The 18515-nt window shown below is 39.1% G+C and overlaps 1 protein-coding gene across 2 annotated transcripts in view; it reads right to left on the bottom strand.

Annotated features, from left to right (window-relative positions):
* Positions 1-18515, bottom strand: part of ST3GAL3 (ST3 beta-galactoside alpha-2,3-sialyltransferase 3) — a 185515-nt gene that overhangs the window by 159931 nt on the left and 7069 nt on the right. For both annotated transcript variants that reach the window (XM_054572097.1, XM_054572098.1), the window contains exon 2: positions 7400-7544. In XM_054572097.1, coding sequence (XP_054428072.1) covers positions 7400-7514 — 115 coding nt within the window. In that variant the 5' untranslated portion in view covers positions 7515-7544. The remainder of the gene's footprint in view (positions 1-7399; positions 7545-18515) is intronic.

Raw genomic sequence — 18515 nt, 5'->3', positions numbered from 1 at the left:
AAATAATCAAAAACACTAATTCAAAAAAATATATATGCACACCTATGTTCTTTGCAGCACTATTTACAATAGCCAAGATATGGAAGCAACCTAGGTGCCCATCAACAGGTAAATAAAGATGTGGTACATATATACAATGGAATATTACTCAGCCATAAAAAAAGAATGAAATCTTGCCATCTATGACAACATGAATGGACCTAGAGGGTATTATGCTAAGTGAAGTAAGTCAGACAGTGAAAGACAAACACAATAGGATTTCACTTACCCATGGAATCTAAAAAAAATTAACAAAACAGAAACGGGCTCATAGATACAGAAAACAAATTGATGATTGCCAGATGGAAGGGTAGTTGGGGGACTGTGTGAAAAAGTGAAAGGGATTAAGTACAAAGTGCCAGTTACACAAGTGGTCACAGGGATGAAATGTACAACACAGGAAACACAGTCAATAATACTATAACTATATGGTCTGAGATGGGTACGAGGCTTAGCAAAGTGCTCACAAGGTATATAAATGTCTATGTTGCACATCTGAAACTAACAATGAGTTAACTGTAATTGAAAAATATTTTTAATGTTGTTTTGGATAAAAAATATGAAAAAAATCTGGCCTCTCACACATACATAGTTTGAAGAGGGAGGAGTATTACAATAACCTTTTCAAATGATTATGGATATTCCCCTTTGATACTACACTGAAACTCAAAAAGTGGTAGTTTCTTAAAGATTGATGGCTATATTGAATCTGAAGCCATATCAATGAACATTTTTATAATTATATTAAAATCCACTGGTCTATCTTATATTTCAAAGGAATCTTGTATCCATGCATGATTTTGTAACATTGGAACAGGGGTCATTTGGACACCATTGGTTTACTGAGTTATGTAGAGCTTCTAATATTTTTGCATTCATTATAAAATGTTTTAAAAATCACACTTGTTAATATGAATACCAATTTCATCAGAAAAGTATTTAAATATTTAGAAGGTGCCAGTTTCATGGTGGCAGATACAAGTATTTCAAAACTCTTAATTTTCACTTGAAAGCTCCAGTTTTGGCCCTGGCCAGTAGGTCAGTTGGTTAGGGCATTGTCTCAATACTCCAAGGTTGAGGGTTCAATCCTGGGCAGGGCACATACAAGAATCAACCAATGAATACATAAAGAAACAAGAAATCGATATTTCTCTTTTTCTCTCGCTTCCTCTCTCTCTCAAATCAATAAATTTAAAAATATTAGACTCCTCATCAAGATGGAGATTTAAGTAAACACAGCTCGCCTCCTCGCACAACCACATCAAAATTACAAATAAACTATAGAACCACCATCACTCAGAGCGATCAGAAATCGAGCTGAATGGAGTCCAACAACTACTGAATTAAAGAAACCACATCCAACCAGTCGGAGAGGAGTGAAGACATGGAGTCACTGAACAGGCTAGTTCCACACCTGTATGTGATGGATAGAAATTCAGGAGGGATATACTGGGAGACAGGGATAAGACCCCCACCAGGTCCCCCGGTCCAGGGTTACACTGCCAGGAAGATAATATCAGGCTGTAAAAAACAGTGGAAATTGAGTTGGTGGAAGAAACTACTGGATTCCCAAGCAGTTCCTCTTAAAGGACCCACACATGGACTTACTCAGATTCACTCCCTCCAAGCTCCAGCACTGGGGTAGCAATTTGAAAGGCAACAATGGCACATAGGGAGGATATGAAGTGTCTGGCATCAGGACAAGAGCTAGGGGACAGCTTTCTCCCAGACAGAACAGCAAGCAGAGGCCATTGTTCCTTTTCTGAACCCTTCCCCAACAGAGCCAGCAGGCCAACCATTCCTGAGACTCTATCAGCCTGGCTCCCACTGTTTGCCTTGTTCTGGTGTTAGCCTGAGGCCTCACCCCACCCAACTTATGGGTCCACCCCAGCTGTGAACAATGGTTTTTCCACGTGAATGGCTTGTATTGATTGGCTTATGCTTCATATGTTCCTAAATCATCTCAAAACAAGCAACAGCCAACCTTAACAAACCTCCAGCCACTGTACCTATTGCTAAGAGGCCCCAGGCCAGGCATTCCAGCAGCCAGCCTAGGTTCACAGCTTGGCCTCCCCTGGGAACCTCCAAGCCCAGCATAAGTAACAGCCATCCACAGATTGCTTTGTAGCTCATACTGGGTGGCCCTAGACAGAACACATGTGGTGGCTGATCTTGGCTTGCACCACCTGGGAGAGCCTAGAGCCTGTGAACCCAGTGGACAGCTACAGACCATACTAGAGCACCACCACTCTGTCCCTGCACAGCTGATCCTCCCCAGAGGGCGGACGTTGGTCGTCAATGGTCACAGCCAGTCCTTGCAGCTGACTGGCCTGGGTAAATCCCTCCCATTGACCTGCCAACAGAAATCAAGAATCAACTGCAAAAAGAGGGTGTACTCAGCCCACATGGAAGGTGCACCTCAAGTATCCAGCTAGGGTGATAGGGGAGGCTGTGACACTGGCCCCTACAGGAGACCTATTACATTAGGCCATGCTACCCAGACAGGGAGTCATGGCAGCTCTACCTAATACATAGAAACAAACACAGGGAGGCTGCCAAAATGAGAAGACAAAGAAACATGGCCCAAATGAAAGAACTGATTAAAACTCCAGAGAGAAAACTAAGCAGAATGGAGATAAGCAATCTATCAGATGCAGAGTTCAAAACACTGGTTATAAGGATGCTCATGGAACTTAGTGAGGACTTCAACAGTACAAAAAATATTCAGTAAGAAATGCAGGATACAATAATTGAAACAAAGAAAAACTTACAGGGAAACAACGGTAGAGTGGATGAAGGTGAAGATCAAATCAATGATTTGGAATATAAGGAAGCAAAAAACAATGAGAACAACATGCAGAAAAAAAGAATCCCCCCCAAACTGATGATAGTGTAAGCAACCTCTGGGACAACATCAAGCATTCCAACATTTGTGTCAGAGGGGTCCCAGAAAGAGAAGAGAAAGAGCAAAAAATTGGAAATCTATTTGAAAGAATAATGAAAGAAAGCTTCCCTAATTTGGTGACGGAAATAGACATGCAAGTCTAAGAAGCACAGAGTCCCAAACAAGATGGATGCAATGAGGCCCACTCCAAGACAAATCATAATTAAAATGCCAAGGGTTAAAGATAAAGAGAGAACCTTCTTAAAAGCAGCCAGAGAAAAGCAGTCAGTTACCTACAGGGGAGTTCCCATAAGACTGTCACCTAATTTCTCAAAAGAAACTTTGCAGGCTAGAAGGGATTGGCAGGAAATATTAAAAGTCATGAAAATCAGGGACCTACAGCCAAGATTGCTCTACCAGCAAACCTATCATTTAGAATCAAAGGGTAGATAAAAAGTTTCCCAGACAAGAAATACTAAAAGAATTCATCATCACTAAATCATTAATGAAATACCAGAGGGATTTATTTAAGAAAAAGAAGAAAGTCAAAACTACGAACAATAAAATGGCAATGAATACATATCTATCAACAATTGAATCTAAAAAACAAACAAGAACAGAAACAGAATCATGGATATGGAGAACGTTTTGATGGCTGCCAAATGGGAGGGAGCTTCGGGGAATGGGTAAAGAGGTGAGGGGATTAAGAAGTACAAACAGGTAGCTGCAGAATACCCATGGAGATGTAAATTACAGTATAGGAAAGGGAGTAGCCAATGAACTTATACACATGACCCATGGATATGAGCAAAGTGGTATGGATTGCCTGAGGGAGCTCAGTGGAGGGGGCAAAGGGAGAAAAATCGGGACAACTATAATAGTATAATCAATAAAATATAATTTAAAAAAAAATTTTTTAAAAGAAAGCTCACGTTTTATCACAGCAAAAAAAAAAAAAAAAAAAAAAAGTCACTTGTTTCCCTTGAGGTAACTGGCTTACCTCATTCATTTTTGAGAAAAGGTCTGCCAAATACCAAAGTTTGAATAACCACAGTTTGCCTGTCATTTTTTTCAAGTGAAAATGGTATTCCACCAAAGGAGTAACTAGATCGGCTTGTAAATCAATTACACAGTGCTTTTTCTTGAGACAATAATAAAATTTCAGTGTGCAACAGCAGTGCTTTATGCATACTTCTCATTTCATCTTCAAATTCGTCTTTAGTAAAATGATACATACTAAAAAAATCAAGCTTTAATAAAATTAAATCTGTTTCATAAAGAATATTCTTAAGAAAAGCTGGCTTTTTGGTTTTTTTTTAAACTGTGTGGCAGTGAAAAATCCAATTACTTCTAGGTATAGTTTGGTGCCACTACTGGGATTGTACTAAGTTGTGCATTGTCTTACCCACCCATCCACTAATTTATTCCTGTACCATAGCTTTAACTAACATAGCTTTATAATAGATTTTGATACTTGATCAAATGCTTTTTTCTGCAACAATTAAGATAGGGTTTTTTTTTCTTTATACTGTTAATGTAACCACATTGATTAATTTTAAATGGTGAACCAACCTTGAAGTCCTTAGTCATATTGTATTATCCCTGTTATATGAGATCTATCTGGAAAAAGTCCAGCCATTGTTAATGTAACAACTGTTCCCATGACGACACTGATGTAAGCTGGCAGCCCAGGAGAGTGGACTGGAATGCCCATGCGTGAACAATGAAGACATCACTGTCCTAGTCAGTGTGTGTGCGGGATGCCATTTAGTGAGCACATGTACTGTGTGGTCAGCTTATTCAAAATGACTGAACAAGTAGAGCTATGAATCTGCATAAGATTTTGTGTTAAGCATGAACCGTCCTCTGCAGAAACTGTTCGGATGATTCCGAAGGCCACAGCTATGGGCAACTGGTGTTTGGTAGCTTCATCCTGACAATGTACCCACTCATGCATCACATCTCACGCAGTGTTTTTTGGTGAAACATCAAATCACCTGGATGACTCAGCCCCCCCACAGGCCAGATTTGGCGCCCTGCGACTTCTGGCCTTTCCCAAAACTAAAATTGCCTTTGAAAGGGAAGAGATTTCAGAACATCAATGAGACTCAGGAAAATGAGATGGGGCAGCTGATGGCAACTGGGAGAACTGTGTGAGGTCCCAAGGTGCCTACTTTGAAGGGGACTGAGCTATCATTGTCCTATGTACAATGTTTCTTGTATCTTGTGTCTTCTTCAATAAATGTCTCTATTTTTCATATTACATGGCTGGATACCTTCTGTACAGACCTCGTATATGTTCTAAATTTCACTTTACAAGGTTATCGTTGTTGGTGTAAGCAATTAATTGTCTTATTTTTTTAATCCTCACCTGAGGACTTTTTTTCACTGTTTTTAGAGAGAGTGAAAGGAAGAGAGAGAAACACTGATGTGAGAGAGAAACATCAATTGTTTGCCTCCCCTATGCACCCTGACTAGGGATCAAATCTGCAAGATAGGTATGTATACCCTGACCCAGAATCGAACCTGCGAACTTTTGGTTACCAGATGACACTCCAACCACCTGAGCAACACTGGCCAGGGAAGCAATTAGCTGTCTCTTAAGCAAGTTACGAGAAGAAAGGAAAAAAAGTGTTTTATATTTGCCCATTGTTTACCACTTCCTATACTTTTCAGTTTAAGAATTTGCATTTAGTTCCTTTTCATAATTTCTATTTCTCTAATGAGACTACTTATTATTCACCATATTTTCCTTTGATTCTTTATACTATTCATAATGGCTAGTTTTTTAAATCTAATATCTGGGCCATCTCATTAATGAATCATAACTTGTTTTTTCCTTGAAAATGGATCACATTTTCCTGTTTGTATGTCTAATAACTTATTGAACAATGGATGCTGTGGATATTACATGTAGAAACTATGAATACTGTTAACTTCCTCTGAAGTGTTCTTCTGTTTGAAGTAAATTAAATAAAATTAAATGTGTAAATTGTCTAGGCTAAAACCTGACATACAATAGTCTTCCAATTGAAGTTAATGTCTTCCTTGACTTCTCTAGGAAAATACTTAATCCTTTAGTATGTCTTCTACAGGTCAGTAGCTCTTGTCAGAAAAGAAGACCCCCATCCCTTGCATATATTTCCATCTGTTTTATGGACTCAGATAAATTTATACATTATGGATAGAGACCATGCCTCTAACTACAGAATTTTGCACTGCACTAATATAAGCACTCCTTATTCTGGGTAGTGTCCTTGATTTTAAAAATAAGTTGGAACACTGAAATTTAAATAAACTCTGGAAACACAAAGTAATTAGGGATGATTATAAGCTAAGCAGTGAAGAGGCACTAAAACATCCCATATAAAACAATAAATTAGAGATACAACACTCTTTTTAAAATTGGCTTGAAACTGCTTCAGTAGCTTGGGCCATGTGAGAAATAAATGGACTACTTCATAGGAATAGTTCCCATGTTAAGGTTTCACTATGAGGCCAATTGCCAGTTGCCTGCTGCAACTCATTCTAACTCATTTTAACCTCATATCGAGAGACTAACTCTACTCTCAAGTGAATTCTACACTAGTCTTGGGTAGATGTTTGTGAAAATAAAACTATTTTAGAAAAGAGACAGTCACAGGAATCAAACTACCCTATATTTCCTGCAACAAGCTCAGATAGCCTTCAGACCAAAAAACCAACAACAAAAAAACTACTTATGGTCACTATGTGATACTTCAAGCTACTGCCAAAAATAGAAAGTGCAAAGCTGCCTGTTGCTCAGTGCAAGCCATTCAACTGTCAGCCTAAAACCACACACAGGCCACAGTGGATGAACTGAAACCACGTCCAAGGGGTTCAGGCAGCTACATGGAACACACTGGGTAACACGTAAGGCCTCAGGTACAAATTGAAGAAAGGAACCAGGAGTTATTGGGAGATGCAGGGCATTATTCTATTCAGGTACAAGTTCAATGCCAGCAAAGGCTAAAAAGATTTAGACAGAACTTCTTTAGAGAAAATAAAACAGACAATATAAAATTGAAAATTCAAAGAAAAGGTAAAAACTAAGTTTTCAGGGCAAAAACAACCCAACTTCACTACCAAGCCCTAAAGTAATAAATGGCAAATGGGAGCAGCAATACACTGTAGTAAATAAAAAGAAAAATATTTAAGGACTAGGAGTACTGACACAGGTTGAGTTTTTATTGAAGAATAGCACATTTTCACTGGGTTCATAAAAGGATTTGCCATGGCATGCAGTTGTTTCCCCCCGCCGCCCCCCCCCCGCCCCCGTTTTTAACCTACAGCAACAAAAGTGGTAGTCAATTTCTAAGCCTAAATCCCAGAAGTGGTCAGTTTAGTCTCTACGGCCACCTCTGAAGCACATGAGTGCACTGCAGCCACTAGGAAACCCAAGAGCTCATCTGCAGCAGGCTCTTCCTGGGGGTCGGCCAGAGTGACCATACTTACTGGAGTCCTCCCACTGGAGTAAATGTAGCTTCCATGCAGAATAATACAAAAATCCCAGTACAAGAAAAAGGCAGAGGGCTAGCAGCAGGTTGCGCACAAATACCAAAAGTCCCATCTTCACATGATTTACAATTTCCTACGTGACCTAAAAAAAAAAACAAAACCACAAAACAAAGCCAATTTAGGTCTTAAAAGATAAAGCAATCATCTTATTGACATACTCTACCTTAAAATAAATATTTATAGGCGAATTTCCAAATGAAGAACAACCTGGAATTACCTTTAAGTTCATGACACAGCGCCCTGCAATCTGCTCACCCCTGTGACACAAAACAGCTTCGCCCGTCACTTGGCATCCAAGTCAGAACTCAGCAGTCAGCCTGTGCCCTGCCTCTCCCTCATTCTTGACATCAACCAATGACCGAATTCTGGTAAATTCCAACCCCCAAATAAGTATCAAATCATATCCCCTCCCCACCATCACTACCCTCCATCCACACCATCACTGTATTTCCAAAGACAAGTTCCCCTGCCCCCATATTTGCATTCTCCCACATCCATTTTCCACACAGCACAAGAGTAGTCTGTTAATAACACTGAATCTGGCATTACTTCCCTATTAAACCCCTCAGTATCAGAATTCTACTGCTTTTGTAACAAAGTACCACAAACTTAGAGCTTAAAATAACACAAATTTCTTTTCTCAAAGTTTTGTAGGCCAAAAGCCCAAGTACAGTGTGGCTCAGCTGGGTTCTCTGCATGGGCTCACGAGATTAAAACCAAGTGGCCAGCAGGGCTTTCTGGAGACGCTGGAGATGAATCTGCTTCCAGATTCATTCAGTCTGTTGGTCAAATTCAGCTCCTTGCAGCTGCAGGGTCGAGGCCCTTGCCTCCCTGCCTGCTCCAAGACAGTCTTTGCTCCTGCATGCCTTCTTGTGTTTTCCACATGGTGGGTTGTCCCTCCCACTCCGAATCTCTCCAACCTCACCTACTACCACATCTTGGCTCTGTTCCAGCCAGAGAATCTTCTTTGCTTTTCAGGCTCACGGGATTAGATTGGGCTCATTTGAATAACCCAGGAAATCTCTCCCTCCCTCCCCCCACCCCACTTTATTAAGGTCCATAACCTTAATTTCATCTGCAAAGCACTTTCTGACATGTAAGGTAACACATGTACAGATTCCAGGGATTAGGGTATGGACGTCTTTGGGGGGTCATTCTACCTAACACATCTTTACCTTCAATTAAATTCTCAATTCTTTTAGAATAAAGTAATTGCTCTCAGAGTCCGGCTTCTTGCTGTGCCCCTATTTATTCTCCAACCCACCTCTTGCTTCTCCCAGCTTTGTTTATGTCCTGTGCTCTAGCCATTCTTTCTATTCGCTGAACACTGCCTTGTTGTTTCTCTCCCCGAGCCCTGTCTGGAATACATTCTCCACCACGCTATTTCACCTGTTGCACATTCTTTAATACTCCCCTTAAGTGTAACATGAGCCAAGAAGACTTCCCAGGGTTACCCTTCTCCACCCGACTCAGATATCTTAGCCAGGAGATAACAAATGAAATAAATTATGTGTAAATATTATAAATGAAGTGATAAAAAGTTATGATTTGCAGATTATGTTAACTGTCCACCTAGAAAAGCCAAGAGAACTGTAAAAACATTATAATAATAAGTTCAATAAAGTAGGTGACTATAAGTTTAAATCAAAAGCATCTTAAAAACTGTACCAGCAATAATCAATTAGAAAAAAATTTCACTCATGATGGGAACGAAATCTATAAAATAGCTAAAAATAAATTTATGCAGAAATGGGCAAGATTTTTACCAAAGGACATAAAAGATCCACATACATATAGAGATGTAACAGGTTCTTAAGTGAGAAAATTCAGTAATGAAAATATGTCAGCTCTCTATAAATTCAGTCTAACTCCAGTCAAAATCCATGCTTTTTTAAAAAATCTAAAGTTAATTCAAAGACTTCATGCCCAAGAGCAGCCAATAATTTTTTTAAGTGAAAAATAATGAGAAGAGGATTTGCTTTGCCAGATGGCAAAACATTTGTTGTGCCTGAAAGTAGGAAAATGCTCGGAGAGTGAGTGCACCTAAAAGGAAAGAGAAGCCAGCTGGAGGGGCTCCTAATGGCCACATCTGGAGCATTGCAGCCCATTAAATAAGAATGTAATAAATAAGCCCTGGCCAATGTGGTTCAGTTGGTTGGAGTGGCATCCCTTGCACCAAAAGGTCACGGGTTCGATTTTCCTTCCGGGCACGTACCTAGGTTGTGGGTTCAGTCCGTGGTTGGGGCGAGAACAGGCGGCAGCCAACTGACGTTTCTCTCTCACATTGATGTTTCTCACTCACACTCTCTCTCTCTCCCCTGCTTCCTCTCTCTCTCAAATCAGTAATTTTTTTTAAAAAAAGAATGTAATAAATGAGAGGAGAAACTCTCCTTTAGAATGGAATGTCAACAAATGAATGAAGGAATAATGTAATTAGAAAAATCACCACTTAGCAACCATTTTAGTAATAATTCAACTAAAAAAAAAATCAAAGGATGGTAAGATTACTGGGTAAAATTTTGAGAAACAGGATCATATATAGTCTTAAAGTATCTCCCACAAGATACTTATTAATTACAGAGGGAAAAAGAGTGACTTTACAATGGAAAACTCTGATAGACACTACCATAAACTAGCTGAAGATACAATATATAGAAGTCCTTTGTAATATTTTTGCAACTTTTTTTAAGTCTGAAATTATTTCAAAATTAAAAGTTAAAAAAGAGAATTTTAAACAAAGTGCTCAAATAAATGTTCAAATAAACATCCAATAAGAGGTTATGTAGCCACTTAAGATCTTGTTTATGAAAATATTTTAAGAATTTCACACGGGAATCACATGATATAATATTGAAAAAATACTAAGCTACAAGTATCATATACTCAACTGAAAAAAGACTAGAATAAAACATAAAGAGCTGACAGATTAATGCTGAGAATTCTGGCCACGGGGACGCACCTGGCCTCCTTGCGCAGCCAGCCATAAGACTCACAGGTAAAGAGCTGCAGCTGCCCACAGTCAGCTCCACTCTGCGTGCAGGGTGAACACAGCAATCTCGACTCAGTCCTTCCTCACATATTCATTTTAGAGAAGGAGGTATCTCTCTTATGTCCATAGCTAATGCAACAAACATTAAGTGCCAGGCATTATGCAAGGCACAGAGAACACTAAGGCAATTAAACTCAGACCTCAACCTACAGGAGTTGTCTACTCACTTCCTGCTCATTCTTCAATCCACCATAATCTGATCTGGCTCTCAACTGGCCCCTGGAACTGTGAGAGGAGATACAGCACGATGGTAAGAGCCCTTCCTCTGCCCTCTTTGCCTAGCAATGCCAATCCATCTTTTAGGACTCTGTTTAAATCTTGCCTCTTTCAGGAAGCTTTCCTTAATGGTAGCTCTACACTATGGCTGTCCATGCTCCCAAAACACCCCATGCTTACCTTTATAATAGCATTTATATAACATCTTGTTTATTTTTCTGTCTCTGCAAAGAATTAGAATACAATTTGAAAGCAGAATCCTTAACTTAGGTCTCTGAATCATCTGTGTTTAATAGTATACCATCTAATACAGAGCAACACTTAAGAAGTACTGGTTTAAAATTAAATTAATATATTTCTAATTATATGCCCCAAGTTAAGACATAATTAATATAGTCAGTACACATTCCAAAAAGTAATATATACTTATGGTATAATTTTGTGTGTGTGTGTGTGTGTGTGTGTGTGTGCATGCACGCGCAAGGTTTAAATGCAGAGAGAAGTTTGGGATACTGTCTGAGGCTTTTTACAATTCTCATTCTACAGATATCCCTAAGGCAATCTCATTCCACTTTTGTGACTTCATTTACCATCATTATCCCAAACTTTATATATTCTGTCCAGATACCTTTCCTGAGTTCCACATCCATTTATTTCATTTCCTACTCTATATGACTATCTAGATGTTTCACAGATGCCTCAGACTTCCCCTATAAACCTCCTCTTTCTCCAATGTTCACTATCTCAATAAAAGGCAACACCTTCACAGATGTTTCTGTCATAGAGACCTGGATGTTATCCTTGTCACTACCCTCCTTCTCACTCTTATCTCACCTCCCAAATATGATCAAGTATAAAGTCCTAGGAATTTTACCTGTTAAATGCTTTTTGAATCCATCCTGCCACCATCCTAATTCAAGTCACTCTACTATAATCTGTGGCTTGGACTATAGCCCACTGATAAGCCTCTCGTGTCCATTCTGGATCCTCTCCAATTCACTCTCCACCTAGCAGCCTGTGTGAATTCATTTCATCTTGTAAATTTCCCACTATCCTTACGGTAAAGTCCCACACTCCTTAACAAGGCCTGTAAGACTCTCATGATCTGGCCTCTGCCCACCTCCCCAGCCACCTCTCACCACCTCACGCCTCTGAGTCTGCAGCACCGAGTGTCTTTCAGGGTTCTGAATTCACCGTGTTCTCTCCCAACGTCAGGTCAAAAGCCTTCTTGACCCCAGCACATCATGTAACCAACTCCCACTCATCCTATAGGTCTACCTATTATAAATTCTCACAGCACCTGTATACCCCCTCCCATTACATAATGCACTTATAACTTATGGGTATTTGTTAAACAATTATATTCTGGCTAATCCAAGTAGGAAACATGTCTATTTTGTTCACCATTGTATCCCTGCTAGGTATTCAAAAATTATCTGTTCACTAACTGAATATTCAGTCAGTAATAGCATGTACCAAAAAAAGGTAAAAAGACAGTAAGGTACATAAAGCTAGGTTATTTTAATTATCCATAAAAAATTAATTAAAATTAAAATTTGAACTCACTGGAACAAACTCAACAAACTCCTGTCATTTCTAAAACATCCTACAATCCGTTTTTTTCTTTTTCAGAGTTATCTCAGGCAACAACTTTTTGCCCGATATGTCAGAATTTTGTCCACCTTCCAATATCAGCCATAATGGATATGAACTCAATTATAACAAAATTACATAGAGCAAAAGCCACAAAATATTTCCTGAGCATGTCTTCTGTGAATATTTTTGAGGCAAGCTAGTTAGAAGTTATTACATACTATTTATTATCCAGCTTCCCAAACAAGTTACTGAAAAGCTCATCAATTTCTTATAACATTTTTGCTGAATGCACACCTCCTAATCAGACTATGCATGACTAAGCAGATTTAAGTAGTTAATTAATATACAATATATTAAATTATTCTATGTAGAAGAATTGTGCATTTTCTAATGGCAAATCAATGTGAGGGATAAAATAATCAATATTGCTCATATTCATATAGCACTTACTGTGAACCTACCACAGTTCTAAGAGTTCTGTATGATTTAACTCACTGAATCTTCCCAACAATCCGATGAGGTTATCATTACCATTTTATGGAGAAGAAACTGAGGCACAGAAAGGTCAAATTATCTTGTCTAAGTTCATAGTGCTAGTAAGTGGCAGAGCCAGAATTCAAATCCAAATGATCTGGCTTCAGCTATGTAACATTTTTTATTTGAAGAGGCAAGACTTTATCAGAACAATAATAAAAAGAATCCATATAAAATAGAATCTGTACAGGACCTATACAAAAATACTGCAATAAAAGTCAGAAAAGGGGATGGGAAAGGTGAAGGGAGAAACATGGTAGATAAAGACCACTCAACAGAAAATACTTTGTCACAGAACAGATAAAGATCATTAACAAAGATTTTCCCCGTCTGCTCACTTCCAAATGGCTTTATAAAGCAAGGGCAAACCAACAGCAGAGATTAAAGAGCTAGTTCAGGGAAAAGACAGTAAAACATCATTTTAAAAATAAAAGTAAATCAGCACTCAGTAAAAGTAAACAAAGAAAAATGACTCCATCACAAAAACAAAAACTTCAACGGAAGAGAGTGGACATTGCTGAAAATACAATGAGTCATGAAGCCATGACAGATAAAAAATGAGCAAGATAAAATGAAAAATAAAAACAGTTAAAAGGGTTACCAGAACAAAAACAGGGAGTGACAGCGGTCAGAGGAGATTCAGCAGAAGCATAATTAGTATCTGAAAAAGAGAACCAAGCAAACAAAACATTAAAAAGGTATGTAAAAATGGGTAATTAGAGCTCAGCAGAAGGCGAGTAGCTCATTGTGGTTTTGCTTTGCATCCCCAATGGCTAAATGATGTTGGGCATCTTTCCAAGTGCTTAATTCTCCTTTCTTCTTAGTAGCTTATCTCGTGTTACTCCAATTCTCTGTTATAGTTAACAATTCTTACATTAAACTTTACCTGTTCAGTATTTCGCAAAAATAGAACAGACATTTCAAAAATTTATATGGAACCATAAATGACCCCGAATAGCCTCAGCAATTTTGAGAAAGAAAAACAAAGTAGGAGGGATCACAATACTGGACATCAAACTATATTACAAAGCCGCTTTACTCAAACAATCTGGTACTGGCACAAGAACAGACCCATAGACCAGTGGAACAGAATAGAAAGCCCAGAAATAAGCCCAGGTCTATATGGGCATCTAATATTTGACAAAGGGGGCAGAAGCATAAAATGGAGCAATAATAGCCTCTTCAACAAATGGTGTTGGGAGAGCTGGACGGCTACATGCAAAAAATTGAAATTGGATTATCAGCTGACACCATACACAAAAATAAACTCAAGATGGATAAAAGACTTAAATATAAGTCGCAACACCATAAAAGTCCTAGAGAAGAACATCGGCAGGAAACTCTCAGATATCCCACGCAGCCGTTTTTTCACTGATATGTCTCCTAAAGCAAAGGTCATAAAGGAAAGAATAAACAAGTGGGACCTCATCAAAAGAAGAAGCTTCTGCACAGCTAAAGAAAATATCAGCAAAATGAAAAGGGAGCCAACTCTATGGGAAAATATATTTGCTAATGATACATCAGATAGAGGTTTGATCTGCAAGATATATAAAGAACTCACTCGACTCCACTCCAAGAAGACAAACGATCCAATCAAAAAATGGGCAAAGGACCTGGGCAGACACTTTTCCAAGGAGGAGATACAGAGGGCCCAGAGGCATTTGAAAGGATGCTCAGCATCACTAGCCATCAGAGAAATGCAGATCAAAACCACCATGAGGTACCACCTCACACCGGTCAGAATGGCCATCATAAACAGATCAACAAACAACAGGTGCTGGCGACGCTCTGGAGAAAAGGGAATCCTAGTCCACTGTTAGTGGGAATGCAGACTGGTGCAGCCATTGTGGGAAGCAGCATGGAATTTCCTCAAAAAGCTGAAAATGAAACTGCCTTTTGATCCAGCGATTCCCCTGCCGGGACTATACCCTAAGAAACCCAAAACACCAATTCAAAAGAACCTATGCACCCCAATGTTCATAGCAGCACAATTTACAATAGCCAAGTGTTGGAAGCAACCTAAATGCCCATCAGTAGATGATTGGATCAAAAAATTATGGTACATTTACACAATGGAATACTACGCAGCAGAAAGAAAAAAAGAACTACTACACTTCGCGACAGCATGGATGGAACTAGAGAGCATTATCCTAAGCGAAATAAGCCAGGGGTGAAAGACAAATACTATATGATCTCACCTATAGGCGGAACCTAACCAACAAAACAAAGATGCAAGGAAAATATGACCAGCAACACTGAAAGGAAAATAAACCAACAGAGACAAAAGGGAAGGAGGGAGGGGTGGGGGGGGGCGGGGAAAGGAAGGGAAGGGGAAAGTCAAGGAACTTATAGCAAGGTCTCATGGACAAAACCAAAGGGGAAGGATTGAGGGAGGGAGAGGGGGGAGGAGGCAAGGGAAAGTGGTGGGGGGAAGGTGGAGACAAATGTATTTGAAAAAATAAATACATTAATTAAAAAAGTAAAAATAAACTTTGTTCAAAGTACCATGTGGTTTTGTTCTCCTGACTGGACCCAGACTCCTGGTCCACGGGCTGTCATGACTTCCTCACTAGAAATTAGGCATCTACCAATGTTTTAAAAATAGAAGACAGAAGTGAAAAGCTGAAAACGATTTTGTCCCTGGTCAGATGCTCCCGTTAGAACTAACTAAGAAAGAGCCTAGGGGACGGGGGTAAAAATCCAAGGAAACAAAACTTTTAGTTTTTCATGTTTTGGTTTATCTGCTTTATTTGTTTAAACCAAAACCAAACCAAAAGACAACAAACAAAAAAACCCTTTCTGAATATGAGCTGTTATGGTTTGGGTTTATTAGGTTTTTGCTTATTTTTTTTAATGGTGTTCAGCGGATAAGGGTTATAGATATATTTTTTAATTGGAAAAGATAACTTCTATGTGAAAGATTAAAATGCTGAATGCAATTGGTTTTGAGAAAATTCAACTGGAATGTTTAAAAAGCTAGCCTTCCTTTGCCCAAGCCAATTGAGATAAAAAAAGCGGTGGCTTGTGTTGAAGGTGGTTGGGAGATGGCGGCACCTCCAGAAAACTGGAAGCAGGGAATTGTAGCACGAGAGCATCAATAACAATCCTGAAATGAAAGGGCATGGCCGTGTTCCAACGGAGCGCGCAGGCCGGCCAGCCAGCCTCTGCTACGTGCCGCACAGGGACGTGCCACATGTAGCAAGCGCATGTATGAGAATTTTAAAACTTTTAGTTTTTAAAAAAAATATGTTTTATGATTTGAGAGAGAGAGGGAGAGAGAAAGAGAAACATCAACTGGTTGTCACCCATATGCACCCAGACCAGGGATCAACCCTGCAACCTATGTATGAGCCTTGATCAGGAATCGACTCACGACCTTTCAATTTATAGGACAATGTTCAACCAACGGAGCCACACTGGCCAGGGCAAGAATTTTAAAAGTTTAAATTCAAGATAGTGTCTTCTCTGCTGAAAGAGGGAGTTGGGGGAAAATACATAGGAGGCATTTATTAGAAATGTAATGTTCTATTTCTTTTAAAAAAACAAAAACTGACAAAATAGGCATAGTAAGACTTAAAGATAGGTATCACCATATTGTTCTGTTCTTGTATGTGTGAAATATAGCATAATAGGAGGTAAATGTTCCCTTTCATTGCTATTATTTCTCTGACACTTTACTTAGTTTGTCTTTTTCTTTTCTTTTTTTTTTTTTTTGAGAGAAAGGGAGACGCCAATTTGTTGTTCCACTTATTTACGGCTTCATTGGTTGATTCTTATATGTGCCCTAATGGGGGGTCAAACCAACAACCCTGGCGTACTGGGATGACACCCTAACCAACTGAGCCACCTAGCCAAGGCTTCTCTGAGATTTTTACATGTCTTAGGCCTATGTAGTAGTTTCATTATTGCTTATTTGTTCATATCTTTAAAAAAAAAAAAAAGCAAGGAGAGAAATTAATATTGCAGAATAATCATACTAGAACTACCCTGGAAGCTATGTCATCTTATCAATCCAAGAGGAAGCCACTGTTATGCACCCAGGTACAACAGAGCAACACAGGGTGGCACCTGCCTTCAAGAGCAGTGCGATGCACACAGTTAAAGTATAAACAAAGTACAGACATTATGAAATGGTGGAAACCAATAACTGTCCTTCATCTTTTTTACTGAAGGAAAAGCTTCAGTAAAAAAGCTGAAGTAGCAAAAGGGTGTAAGAGGCCTTAGATGTCATGCTAAGGAGACTGAAATTTATCCTATTGGTAATGAAAACCACTGAGGGATTAAGTCGAGAAATGACCTAGTCACACCTGTATTTTAAAAAGATCACTCAAGAAGCAATACGGAGAACAGCTTGAAGAAGGCTAAGACAACAGCAAGAAATGCTATTGTACTGGCTTAGGCCATCCGCCTTCAGAATGGATGGACAGTTCTCCCGCGGTATGCCAGAGGGACTGGTTCTAGGACCCCCAGGGATACTAAATCTGTGGATGTTCAAGTCCCTTTAATAAAATGGCACAGCATTTGCTTTATATAAAATGCCTTAGTATTTGCATATAACCTATGCCCATCCCCCCATATATTTTAAATCACCCCAAATTATTTATAATACCTAATACACTATAAATACCATGTTAACAATTGTTATACTGTATTGCTTGGGGAATAAGGACAAGGGAAAAAAAAAGTCTGTACATGCGCAGTACAGACTCAACCATCTAGGCCTAGCTACACAGCACATACCAGCAACAACATAACACTGTTCCCCTGCCCACCCCCAAGCATTTTCAGTTTTAGGTTGGCTGAATCCACGGACGCAGAACCTGCAGATACGGAAGGGCAATTTCAAAGGGTACTCAAGATGATTCGCCAAAGTATCAAAAGAAAAATACCAGAACTCTTACTTATAAACTTGATTGACACTGGCCTCCTCACACAATCGCTATGCCACGTCTTGAGGCACACGAGGTTCAGGAGAATCCTCAAGAAGTGTGAAAGTCCCACAGTGTCAGGGGTAGTGGGGTGATCACTTTTTCATTTGTTTTGTGATAGAGTGCAGTTTCTGTGCTACAAAATGACAGCAATGTGGTCAATTTCAGAAAAAAATGTATGTTTTAAACAGGGTCTTAATTAAACTTAACAGGATAGTGAGTAACCATGAAACTCTTGTACCTCAGAGGAGTTTCTGGTTATCATCTGGCCAAATGCATTTAAGATTTCTAAAACTGAAAGAGCAGCTGTATATGTTTCCCTTACAAAAATACTGGTGTTCCAAGTTTGCTGATCTTTTCTGGGATGGCAAATGTCTGTTAGAAAGATGTACCTGGCAGATACTCCAAAAATACACACATCTGTCCTTTCAAGGTAAAGGAGATATCTTAACAAAAGCTAGATACTAGTGTTTTCTTTTTTTTTTTTTTTTTTAAGAAAACATGTCTGGCAGTTTTTTTGTCCTTATTTTTCATAGCCAGAAAGATGTAAAAATGTCACTTATAAAAACTCTCACATCTGTATGCCAGGAGTTTTCAAACTGTGATCCAAGGGTCCTTGAGGATCCCCAAGACCCCTTCAGTGAATCCAGGGGTCTAAAACCATTTTCATAATAATTGTCAGGCACTGTTTGCCTTCTTCACTCTCATTCCCTCACAAGGGTCCAGCAGA

The sequence above is a fragment of the Pteronotus mesoamericanus genome, unplaced genomic scaffold, assembly GCF_021234165.1.
Source record: "Pteronotus mesoamericanus isolate MK-2021 breed Mesoamerican mustached bat unplaced genomic scaffold, CSHL_Meso_final contig_221, whole genome shotgun sequence".
Taxonomy (NCBI): domain Eukaryota; kingdom Metazoa; phylum Chordata; class Mammalia; order Chiroptera; family Mormoopidae; genus Pteronotus; species Pteronotus mesoamericanus.
The sequence above is the reverse complement of the archived record's forward strand: the minus strand, read 5'-3'. Positions and strand labels throughout refer to the sequence as shown.